Raw genomic sequence first — 12,618 nt, 5'->3', positions numbered from 1 at the left:
TTTCTTAGGAATAGAAGGAATAATAAAAAAAAAGATTGAGTTTATCACATTCTGATAGGATGTTCTCAGTATGGTGAGGTGCCCAGAGTCGAATAGTCGGATACCACTCAAAGCCTCTCCAGGCGTGGTTGATGAACAGTCTTTGATGGGTAGGCGTTCAAGGCAATTTGTCTGCAGCAGGCATCACACAGGTGTTTCAGCAAAGGGTGCAGCAACAGGTCTGCTTGGGTTTTTAACATCAGTCTAGCAGTAGAAGCTTCCTTGAGATTTCAAATTCTCCCAAAACACAGGAGGCAACAGGAACCACTCTAGATGCAGGAATTATTCAGAGACTGAAAGCAATAGGAATGTGCCACCTTGCAAATGTTGGGTTTCGTCTCAAGAGATGTAGGATTCCTTTAGAGAGAGAGAGGGAACACTTCTCTGGGTCTTCCTCTCTTGCTCCAGGCAGGTCAAAGCAAAGATTTCAAATGCCTGTCATGAAAACCACACCTGCCAAAATGAGACATATTAATTTTACCATATGGAACATTAATTTTAAACTGTTGCTGGACTGAAAGTGGCTGGTTTAAAAGACCACTGAAAACATGGCGACCCATTTGCATTCTAAAAGAGAGTTGCTTGGAGACGACAATGGCAGTGCTTCCCTAATTCAATTAGCTAGCAATCCATCACCCACCCGCCCCACCACCCCACTGAGGGTGTCTGCTAAGATTGAAAGAATCCACAAAACCTCGCAGGATAAGTTGTCCTAAATAAGGAGCTAGTCACATGACTAACGTGCTGGCCCAGTTTTGTTTGAACTGTGCTCACAGAAGTTTGCAAACAGACTGGAACTGAACTTCAAGAAGACGGCATCTCCCTGTCTCGCTATCACGAAAAGCACAGAAGCAACTCAAGACAGAACACCAGCGAAACAAATTTGAAAGTGTGCACTGGGTCCCAACAAGAACTGCAAGATTTAACTGCAATCAAAGACTCTACATCCAACTCAAAACGAGTAACTGAACTCCATATTATTTCAAGCCTTGTCCCTTTAATTCTTTCTCCGTTTCTGTCTCTATTTGCGTCTGTGTTTATCACGTAGGCATGCTAGCGTGGTCCCATCGCGTATTCTTAGTCCTTTTAACTGAGTTAGAGTTTTAAGGTTAATAAACTTACATCTTTCTTGTTGAAATCTAAGAAAACCTGTCTGGTTGATTTCTTTGCCATTACAATTGGAGAGCAGTGAACAAAGATTCACTGAGAGGAAGCTTAAAACACGGTGTTTTAGAAATTAAACCCTGTTACGGCCCTTTCTAACCTAGTCGTAACAGAAATTTGGGGGCTATCGTCCCAAATTGAACCCATAGACAAACAAGAAGTTGGAAGTGGGAAGTCAAACTGATCCCAATCAAAAACAGAAAAGATTTCAAACAGGTTTTATTGTGGTTGCGTGTGTTAGAATACGAACATGTCTGCGAATGAGGCCAGTTCCTCCCCAAACCAGGGTGAAGCAACTTGGAATAAGTTAAAAGCACTGTCTATGGAAATGCCTGGGCAGTGTGGGATCACTGTCCGTGCCATGGTGGAGAGAAAAAGAGGGGGGAATGAGGCGGGGGAGCAAAAAATTCGGGAAAAAGAAAGCCGGGAGGGTGGGGGGGGGGGGGGCGAGAATGAAAAGAACCTTCCAGAGAGTGTGAGGAAAGAGAGCTGAGGCGGCTCGAGTTAGCCAGGGGGTGACAGAGTAACCCCAGTGAAAGCTTGGAAGATACAAGTAATTCGGGGCTGGGAACTGAATTGATAAAATTTTCTCAACTAATCCCAAAATTCAATGAGGGAGACGTGAAAGCATTTTTTGTATCTTCTGAAAAACCTGCAAGGCAGTTAAAGTGGCCAGCTTGGACTCTTCTGTTGACAAGTAAGCTAACAGGAAAAGCCCATGAGGTTTATTCCCTACAGCCAGATGAGAGTTCATCAAATTATGAACTGACAAAAAATGCTATCCTCGGGGCATATGAGTTGGTACCAAAAGCCGACCGCCAGAAATTGCGAACCCTCAAGAAGCAAGTTGATCAAGCTTACTTAGAGTTTGAGAGAAGAAAGCAGCTGGCTTTTGACCAGTGGTTGAGGGCTCAAAGTGCAACCCAGCTATGAAAATCTCAGAGCAGTAATTTTGACAGAGGAATTAAAAACCTCTCTTCCCCTCTCCATAAAGACACATGTAGAGGAACAAAAAGTTCATAGAGCCCGGCAAGCTGCAGTTCTGGCTGATGAGTTTGCTCTCATAGACAAGTTGGTTCCTTGGGGGTAAACCTTTCTAAGTCACCCGCACAAATTCAAAAAGGACAAAGGGTGGGAAGGTGATAGGAACCCCAGCAGCCTTGGGAGAGAAAGAAAAGCAGGACAAACAGGGAGCTCTCCTCCAGCCAAAAAGGAAGGCGCTGTAAGTAGGAGTGTGACCCGGGGACCTGTGTGCTTCCATTGTAATAGAGCAGGGCATCTAAGAGCTGACTGCTGGAAAATATGGGGAAAATCTACAGGGTTAATCAGGGCACACTCGCTCAGTGCAAGAGAAAGGACCTTGATGGAAAGCACAGCTGAACAAGCTGTGGCTTTAACTGCAGCAATAGTAAGGCACAGGAAACATACTGCTGCGAGTGCAGGAAAAGTTAATAGGATTCCTGAGGATCATCAGGATTGTGTGTCTAAAGGGAGAGTAACCCTATACCCCTCGAGTGGGGCAAGCAAGCCCATAGTAATCCTCAGGGACACGGGCCACTAGATCCCTTTTATTGGGAAAAGGCCTGACCTTTGATAGCGAGATCGCAGGCGGTCAGAGGGACAGGGCAGTGGCAGGAGACGGTCCCCTGCAGTTTCCCTGCATGTGTAGTGAATCGGACCACGATCAAACCAGCTCCCCCAGAGGAGACTGAACTGGCATCGCAGGCAGATGACCATGAGGTCTGTCTGTCTGACACTTTCTTTGGAATTCTAGAAGACCCAGGGAATGCATTAAATGAATCTTCCCTAGCGGAGGCTCAGCGAGCCGACCCAGTACTGAGAGAGGTAGCACAGGCTGCCCAGACTGAAATTGAAGCAGTGGGGGTCCTTGATTGCTATTATTTAAAGACTGAGGTACTGATGAGGAAGTGGAGTTCTCCTCGCAGACCAGAGGACAAAGACTGAACAGTGGATCACCAGGTAATACAGTAGCTGTACACATCGGTATCCGAAAAACCAAAGCCTGCATAAAACAGCACTTTGACTGGCCAAAACTCCACAAAGATGTGGTGGAGTACTGTAGGAGTTGCCACATGTGCCAGGTTGAGGGGAAACCCCAACCTACAGTGAAATCGGCACCCCTAAGTCCTGTATCGACTTTTGGGAAATCCTCCTGCAGAGGGCTGGTGAACTGTAAGGTACCCCTGCCAAGAACAAAAAGGGACAGACGGGTACAAGGCTGGCAAAAAGTTAGAGGAAAGGGGAAAAAGGGACAAAAAGGACAGGTTACTGGGGATCAGAGAGAATTCCCAGAGGTAAATCCCTGCTGTCCAGTCAGCCAACCCCGAAATGTTGGACAACTTAGACTCCACATCCTCCTATGTAAATGCAGACAGCAGAAGCTATGGGCCCTGACAATATTCCGGCAATAGTACTGAAGACCTGTGCTCCAGAACTTGCCGCGCCCCGAGCCAAGCTGTTCCAGTACAGCTACAACACTGGCATCTACCCTGCAATGTGGAAAATTGCCCAGGTATGTCCTGTACACAAAAAGCAGGACAAATCCAACCCGGCCAACTACCGCCCCATTAGCCTACTCTCAATCATCAGTAAAGTGATGGAAGGTGTCATCAACAGTGCCATCAAGCGGCACTTGCTTAGCAACAACCTGCTCAGTGACGCTCAGTTTGGGTTCCACCAGGGCCACTCAGCTCCTGACCTCATTATAGCCTTGGTTCAAACATGGACAAAAGAGCTGAACTCAAGAGGTGAGGTGAGAGTGACTGCCCTTGACATCAAGGCAGCATTTGACCAAGTACGGCATCAAGGAGCCATAGCAAAACTGAGGTCAATGGGAATCGGGGAAAACCCTCCGCTGGCTGGAGTCATACCTAGCGCAAAGGAAGATGGTTGTGGTTGTTGGAGGTCAATTATCTGAGCTCCAGAACATCACTGCAGGAGTACCTCAGGGTAGTGTCCTAGGCCCAACCATCTTCAGCTGCTTCATCAATGACCTTCCTTCAATCATAAGGTCAGAAGTGGGGATGTTCGCTGATGATTGCACAATGTTCAGCACCATTCACAACTCCTCAGATACTGAAGCAGTCTGTGTAGAAATGCAGCAAGACCTGGACAATATCCAGGCTTGGGCTGATAAGTGGCAAGTAACATTCGCGCCACACAAGTGCCAGGCAATGACCATCTCCAACAAAAGAGAATCTAACCATCTCCCCTTGACATTCAACGGAATTACCATCGCTGAATCCCCCACTATCAACATCCTAGGGGCTACCATTGACCGAAAACTGAACTGGAGTAGCCATATAAATACCGTGGCTACAAGAGCAGGTCAGAGGCTAGGAATCCTGAGGCGAGTAACTCACCTCCTGACTCTCCAAAGCCTGTCCGCAATCTACAAGGCACAAGTCAGGAGTGTGATGGAATATTCTCCACTTGCCTGGATGGGTGCAGCTCCAACAGCACTCAAGAAGCTCGACACCCATCCAGGACAAAGCGGCCCGCTTGATTGGCACCCAATCCACAAACATTCACTCCCTCCACCACCGACGCACAGTGGCAGCAGTGTGTACCATCTAAAAGATGCACTGCAGCAATGCACCAAGGCTCCTTAGACAGCACCTTCCAAACCCGCGACCTCTACCAACTAGAAGGACAAGGGCAGCAAATACATGGGAACACCACCACCTGCAAGTTCCCCTCCAAGTCACACAGCACCCTGACTTGGAACTATATCGCCGTTCCTTCACTGTCGCTGGGTCAAAATCCTGGAACTCCCTTCCTAACAGCACTGTGGGTGTACCTACCCCACATGGACTGCAGCGGTTTAAAGAAGGCAGCTTACCACCACCTTCTCAAGTGCAATTAGGGATGGGCAATAAATGCTGGCCTGGCCAGCGACGCCCACATCCCTTGAATGAATAAAAAAAAAGCACCCCACCAGGCTTTTCAGGAGAAATGTTACATCAGTTTCTCTATTTCTTACGCTTGATTCTGAGGAAGTTCTCAAAGAGATGGAAGAATGTGCTGATGCTCTCTAGGCTGGTTTTCTCCAACTATCTTCAAAACAGTTCACACCCCAACACACTGTCCAAAGTGAAACCAAAAACAATATCTCAAGCCTCCTGACCCTTATAAATCTTGACCTGTCACTTCTCTATAAACATCTCCCCCAAGTCAAAAAGCCCCTGCTTGGTATTTGTCTGATGACAGGTGACTTCCAGTAAATTTTGTTTTCAAACAAGACCAGTGTCCTTTCAATGATCCCAGTGAAAAAAAATCCATGGAATCCTTTCAGTTTTCCCAAATAAAACAATGTCCATAATTCTAAAATACACGAGCCCTCAAAAAAGAAACTTTAAAAATATAGAAGCACCGTCATAACATTATGTTCAAACTTGTCCAAGCACACAGTGATGATTCTTGATTGTTAATTTTAAATCAGAGGTAGTGAGTACAAATCATTTGCAGCATTAGTTTTGAGTATTTGCATTTATTTAAAGGACTTCATATGCTGTAATTTGATAAACTGCATCATTACTTTTTGCAAACAGTTAGGCATCAAGATCTATTTATCTAGGTTACTGGATCATTTACAAAACTTAGGCCCTTGGTTCAGATGCTGTAATCTCAAAAAAACATAAATTGGTTGGCGATAATGCGCATCTTCCTTCCTTCCCCTAATTATTCTCATTTAATTTTCTTGTTTTTGAGTTCTTGGTTTTTTTATTAAAAGGTGGGAATAAATTATATTTCTTTCCCTCATTTCCCCACCCTAAATTATGGCCAACCCACTAAAATCACTAAACTGTGTTCAGAGTCTGGCACTAAGAAGTGAGTACACATGGTCAAGCACTGACCCCAAATGAATATTCCTCTTTTGCTGTAGGGTCTCATGACAAGTGACTGAAAAAAGGCGTAAATAAAACCACTCAAGCCACTTTGCTTAGATTTTTTGTAGCCAAGAAAGTGTCATCACGGCACAGAAGGAAGCCATACATCAGGTCCATGCCAGCTCTCTGTACAGCAATCCAGTCAGTCCCATTCCCCTGTTCTATTCCCGTAGCCTTGCAAGTTTATTTCCCTCGTGCCTATCCAATTTCCTTTTGAAATCACTGATCGAATGAGGATGAGGTGAAGTAGGTTCTCTCCTCTTCATGTCATTCTCTCACCACCTGCTGCAGGCCACGTCTGGTAGCTACGTCCTTCAGAACCCCACCAATTTGGACAGTAGTGGTGCTACCAAGCCACTCTTGGTGACGAACATTGAAGTTTCCCACCCAAAGTACACTCCTGTGCCCTTGCAACCTTCAAAGCTTCTTCCAAGTGGTGTTCAACATGGTGAAGTGCTGCTTCATCAGCTGAGGGAGTGTGATTAAAGTTATTTCAGTATGAATCAATCGCTTCTTACTTTTACAGGAATATTTTCCTTTCCTCTATATCTATAGAATAATTTGTGGCTACCTCCTGCCACCCAATACCCAAGTCATCAAGAGAGCTTTAAAGAAAACAAATGTGGTTCAAGTGTGGCATGTACTGTGTTCTGATGAAGGGTTACTGGCCCAAAACATTAACTCTGCTTCTCTCTCCACAGATGCTGCCAGACCTGCTGAGTATTTCCAGCATTTCTTGTTTTTATTTCAGATTTCCAGCATCTGCAGTATTTTGCTTTTATATTATGTAACTTAGCATACTGGTTCACTCAATTTTCAGGATATGCACAGGAACACACACAAAACACATGACTGCCACACAGATGTAAAAGTTCAAGAGGAAACCACAGTGCCTAATCAGTTGTGTACAACACAACTAGTACAACTGAAGCAACATCATTCTATGTACTTCAAGAGCAAAGACTTGCGCTAACAGGTTAGATATAATAATGGCATTGATCCAATTTGCAAAGTAACCTGCCACTGTGGCAGATGGAGTTTAATGTGGGAAAATGTCGAGTCATCCATTTGGGACCCAAAAGATAGATCAGTGTATTTTCTAAATGACAGAAACTAAGAAATGTGGAACAGCAGAGAGAATTCACTAAAAGTTCTTGGGCAGATACAAAAAGAAATTTAAAAGGCTGATGGAATGTTAGCTTTCATCTCAAGGGGGCTCGAAATTATGCTATAGCAGTTAGACCACATCTGGAGTACTGTGTTCAGTTCTCAAAGGGGATATATTAGTCTCGGAGGGGGTGAAGCATAGATTTACCTGAATGATGCCAGGGCTAAAAAGGTTCAATTATGAGGACAAGTTACATAGACCAGGTTTGTATTCCCCAACTACAGAAGATTAAGGGGTGAGCCAAGTGAGGTGTTTAAGATGATTCAAGGATTTGATAGGGTAGAGTGCAAAATTATTTCCTCCACTGGGGTAAGTCAAAAACAAAGGGGCATAATCTTAAAATTGGAGCCAAGCTGTTCAGGGGTGATACCAGGGAGCACTTCTTCACACAAAGGATAGTGGAAATCTGGAAGTCTCGTCCTCAAAAAGCTGTTGGAGCCAGGTCAATTGGAAGTTTCAAAACTGAGACTGACAGATTTTGGTTTGGTAAGGGCATTTTGGGATATGGAACGAAGGTGTGTAAATGGTGTTGAGGTACAGATCAGACATGGTCTAAATGAATGGCAGAACATGCTCGTGAGGCTGAATGGCTTACTCCTGCTGTTATGTTTCAAAGCATTATGCATTACTGCTGCCATGTTTTAATGCACGTTTTACTGTATTTGCCATCAGTACAGCGTAAAACATAAATATCACTTACCAATGACAAAGGCTTCTTTAAACGGAGTTCCTGACTCATTATACCAGGGAGGGCGCCCTGCAGTGTAGATGGTGCGCTTGCTCGTCCTCAGAAGTGGTGGCTCAGACTTACTTTGGCTAGTTGTTCTTTTCCGTGGAGAAAGAGATGGAGTTAATGGTAGCCGGGAGAACAAACTATCCAAGGAATCCTCACCACTGCCACTAGGATAGAATACATACTATGTTAGACACATGCTGTTTTGTAGTCACATGGCAATTCTGTTCTGAATATAACTTTAGAAACTCAGACATTCATAGTCTGGCTAAACACCAACAAATTTGTACTAATTTCAAACAGCAATAATTTTACATGCTGGATTCTGCTAAACAGTACAGTTTATTGCTGCAATATCTATAACCAGATATATAAGTAAATATTTTATGACAGTAGCCTCTTGGTAAACAATACCATTTTACTAGACCCAATATCATTTTACCAGACCCAGTCTGCTTTTTTCTTTACACCAACACTGATAATTCCCACTCAACTCAAATTATGATTTATATAACAATTCCAGGATATTCAGAATGCAATAGTCATGACTCTCAAGCAAGGATCATCAGTCACAGTGAACTTCAACTCCATGTATGCAATGAACTGTGGTGCAGAAAACTGTCAAACCTTTAACACTCATCCATCATTAGAATTTTAAGACAAACATTCTGCATTGAAAATCTTTGTCTGGCCACTGTAATCCAGTCACAGGTCTGTCTTTTTCCCAATCCTGAGAAAAACAGAAACTGCCACAGAGTGACAGAGTGGTTCTTGGATCACCCAAGGTAGCGCCCTCACCTCTCAGAAGCCGTTAAGTCCCAGAAGGAAGTCCAGTGCTGCAACTCGTGATTCAAGCACTTTTTGCTTAAAAACTCACTTCCCGTTACCCTGTCTACTTCCACCCATCTCTTCTCCTCTTTCCAACCTTGGGTAGGCAGCCAAGATCCATAATGTGGGATACCAAGTTTTCAAATTTTAAAATATTTTGGTCAATATTTGAAGTGCCACTTGCCTTGACCATTGTCTGCTGCATATAGATAGCTGCAAGATTAAAAGTCCTATTATGATGCATAGTTAATGATGGAAATGCAATTACTCAAAACTTTAGTATACCATAATATACTCCAGATTGTAACATGCTATCCCATTCTGGACCAAGAATTTTAGGAAAAACTGATCTGCATATAATACACCACTACTTTTAGAACTGTTAATATATACCATTCATTCATGTACTCACAAAAGATACATCGCAGTACAGCAACTTAAAATAACAGAATACACTAAGGTGTATCGGAAGAGTTTTGAGGCACATCTAAATGAATGAAGCTAACGTACTCAAACAAAAACAGCAAATGATGGAAATACTCAGCAAGTCAAGCAGCATTAGTGGAAAGAAAAACAGTTAATGTTTCAAGTCTGTGTGACCGACCCTTCTTCATAAACCGTTAACTCTGTTTCTCTCTCCACATATGCTACTAAACCTGCTGAGTGTTTTGAGCATTTTCTGTTTATCTTTCAGATTTCTAGCACCTATAGTATTTTACTTGCATTTTTAGAAAAACTGAGCTCTTTCTGTTAAAACAAAGATGATTACGGGGAGATATCATTTAAAATGGATCTATTAGGAGAGGCTTTGATAAGGCAAATAAAAAAAATATATTTATGCTAGTCAATGAGTCAGTAAGTAAAGTGCAGAAATTTCAGCACAGCAAAAAAATGAAAAGGAGATGTTAGCAGATTTTTTTTCATATACATACATTGAAGCTTGTTAGAACATGGAATAAAATCCATTATAGATTTTTAAAGTGAGAAGTTAGTTAATATTTGAAAACTAAAAATTTAACAGAATAAGAGGAGAACGGAACTGAAATGATAGCTCTTTCGGGGCCTTTTGTGCGTAAAAGCTTACAATTCTGTGGTGTGACTATTTTTTATATAAGGAAAAAATAAGAATGGTATTACGCTCAATGTTGTAAGGGTCATTAAGAGAGACTGTGAACAGGAGAGATAATACTGTATTGCATCTCATTCAGACAAAGCAGAAGTCAAGTACCATAACTTAGGTCATGCTGCTTGTGTTGGTGCTTTCCTACATTTTGAATTGAGGAGTACAGTAATGAAGAATTGCTTTCATCAGTCTTCCAACAAGTTGATGAAATCAGTCCAAAATTATTTGCAGGAAAGGTTTTGTCATGAAACATATTTGCTGAAAATACAGACTCAACTGTTTGAAAGAATGAAAGACTTGCATTTACATAACACCTTTCACGACCACCAGACGCCTCAAAGTGCTTTACAGCCAATGAAGTACTTTAGAAATGTAGTCACTGTTTTAATGTAGGAACAGTACACAATGGTGTAGCCTATGTCTGGCATCAAGTAGCACCTTTTAATTATCCACAAGGTGACAAGTACTTCACCAATCAGCATAATGGTTTCAACTGTCTTGAAGCTACCAAAGCTACAAAGTAAGGAGTTCTTGAGAATCGACAGAGAAAGGAAAATAGACTTGCATTTACATAGCATGTTTAATTAGCAAACGTCCCAAGGCACTTTACACAGAATAAAAGATCAAACTACTGGATGGAGTGGGAGGAGAGAGATTTGGATAGGTATCCAAAAAATTGGTTGTAATGGTAGTTTTCAGGAAATATTTTAATTAGTGGAGAGGTAAGTAGAAATAAATGAAGTCAAAGAGCAGCCTGTTAGGAATTTTTGGTATACATAATTTGCACCAATGTTATTCAATATGACCTTGAATTTGACGAAAAAAACCGAGAGATTCAAATATTAACATCCTGTACAATTTTTTGTATGTTGTTTAATCAATATTAGAATGAAAACTGTAATAAAAAATGTTGTACAGTTTATTATTACTAAAACTAGTGATTTTTTTTCCAAACTTGCCACATTCTAACATTAATTGTTTGGAAAGAGGCTAGAGCTGGAAAACTGAATGGTGCAGTAATACTCTTGGAGATTGCAGAGTTAACGGTGAGAGACACAATCAAGGGACTTGAAGAGGAGGTGGCTGAGGATTTTAAAATGTCATGTATTGAGGACAAGGATCCACTGGCAGTACACCCACAGTGCTGTTCGGAAGGGAGTTCCAAGATTTTGACCCAGTGACAGCGAAGGAACAGCAATTTAGCTCCAAGTCAGGATGATGTGTGGCTTGGAGGTGAACTTGCAGGTGGTGTTCTGATGCACCTATTGCCCTTATCCTTCTTGGTGGTAAAGGTCATAGATTTGGAAGGTGCTGTAGAAGGAGCCTTGCCTAGTTTCTGCAGTGTATCTTGTAGATGGTACACACTGCTGCCACTATGCGCCGGTGGTGGAGGGAGTGAATGTTTAAGATGGTGGATGGGATGCCGATCATGCAGGCTGCTTTGTCTTGGATGGTGTCAAGCTTCGAATGTTGCTGGAGCTGCACTCATCCAGACAAGTGGAGAGTATTCCATTGCACTCCTGACCTGTGCCTTGTAGATGGTGGACAGACTTTGGGAAGTCAGGAGGGGAGTTACTTGCCGCAGAATTCCCAGCCTCTGACCCGCTCTTGTAGCCAAAGTATTTATAGGGCTGGTCCAGTTAAGTTTCTGGTCAATGGTAATCCCCAGCATATTGATGCTGTGGGGGTTTCAATGATGGGAATGCCATTGAATGTCAAGGGAGATGGTTAGATTCTCTTGTTGGAGATGGTCATTGTTCTACTGGCAGTTCTAACAGGTTATCTTTCCTGGCTTACAACGACAGAGTTCTGACTTAGAGACATAGAGTTATACAGCACAGAAACAGGCCCTTCGGCCCATCGTGTCTGTGCCAGCCATCAAGCACCAGCTATTCAGATATTAGGTACAGTGCCTTGCACTGCAGTGTTTCTGTTTATGCTATGTAAACCTGAGTGGAGTCACGGAGATGGACAAAATGTTCAGAGCAAGATGGTACTTAGCTTGAGTTGTATCACATTCTCCTATAACTTCCATTCTGACATGACAGGATGTCTTCAAGAGAATCAAAAATCCATAACTTTTTAAAGCTATGAAAGAAATGGTCTGTGGAAGCAGCATAGACTGATCCAGGAGTGTGAATTTTCAATAATTTTCCAGCTGGTTCACTCACTTGCATCCCATCTTGACTACAAATGGCCTAAGGTTTCCTCAGGCATCATTGATTTCCTCAACTAGCTTCATTCCTCCATTCATGGAAGAATTTCTTTATTGCTTAGCTACGGAGGTATTCCTGTACAAATTCAATGCAATGCAATGAATTCAGTATGACAAAGATTTTTTCGAAAATTTGAATTTTCCTTTTCGTTTAATAATTGCAGTTCAGGGACTACGGAACCAAGAGGTGCACTGCTAAGAGTTAGAATATTTTAATGAAGACACACCACTGTGTTGACAGTGGTGGACTTTTTGATCTGTGCAAGGAATATGTAGTTACTTATCTTTTCAGTTAACTCTTCTAGCTTTTTTTTTTTGGTTAGGTCAGGCTTCTTCTTCTGCAGCACATTGAAAAATCGTGTATTTACGTAGTACCTCATTACCTATAAAAAGGTCTCAAAAGTACTTCACAAACTGAATAGTTCAAATAACTATTAT

At 42.5% G+C, this 12,618-nt stretch overlaps 1 protein-coding gene across 4 annotated transcripts in view; it reads right to left on the bottom strand.

Moving 5' to 3' along the window:
* Positions 1–12,618, bottom strand: part of si:ch211-243j20.2 (uridine-cytidine kinase-like 1) — a 129,277-nt gene that overhangs the window by 99,758 nt on the left and 16,901 nt on the right. For all 4 annotated transcript variants that reach the window (XM_068024085.1, XM_068024084.1, XM_068024087.1 and 1 more), the window contains exon 2: positions 7,982–8,181. In XM_068024085.1, the coding sequence (XP_067880186.1) occupies positions 7,982–8,181 (200 nt within the window). The remainder of the gene's footprint in view (positions 1–7,981; positions 8,182–12,618) is intronic.

This window comes from Heterodontus francisci, chromosome 3 (assembly GCF_036365525.1).
Source record: "Heterodontus francisci isolate sHetFra1 chromosome 3, sHetFra1.hap1, whole genome shotgun sequence".
In the NCBI taxonomy this organism is placed as follows: Eukaryota; Metazoa; Chordata; class Chondrichthyes; order Heterodontiformes; family Heterodontidae; genus Heterodontus; species Heterodontus francisci.
Note: the sequence above shows the minus strand (reverse complement) of the source record. Positions and strands in the feature narration are given on the sequence as shown.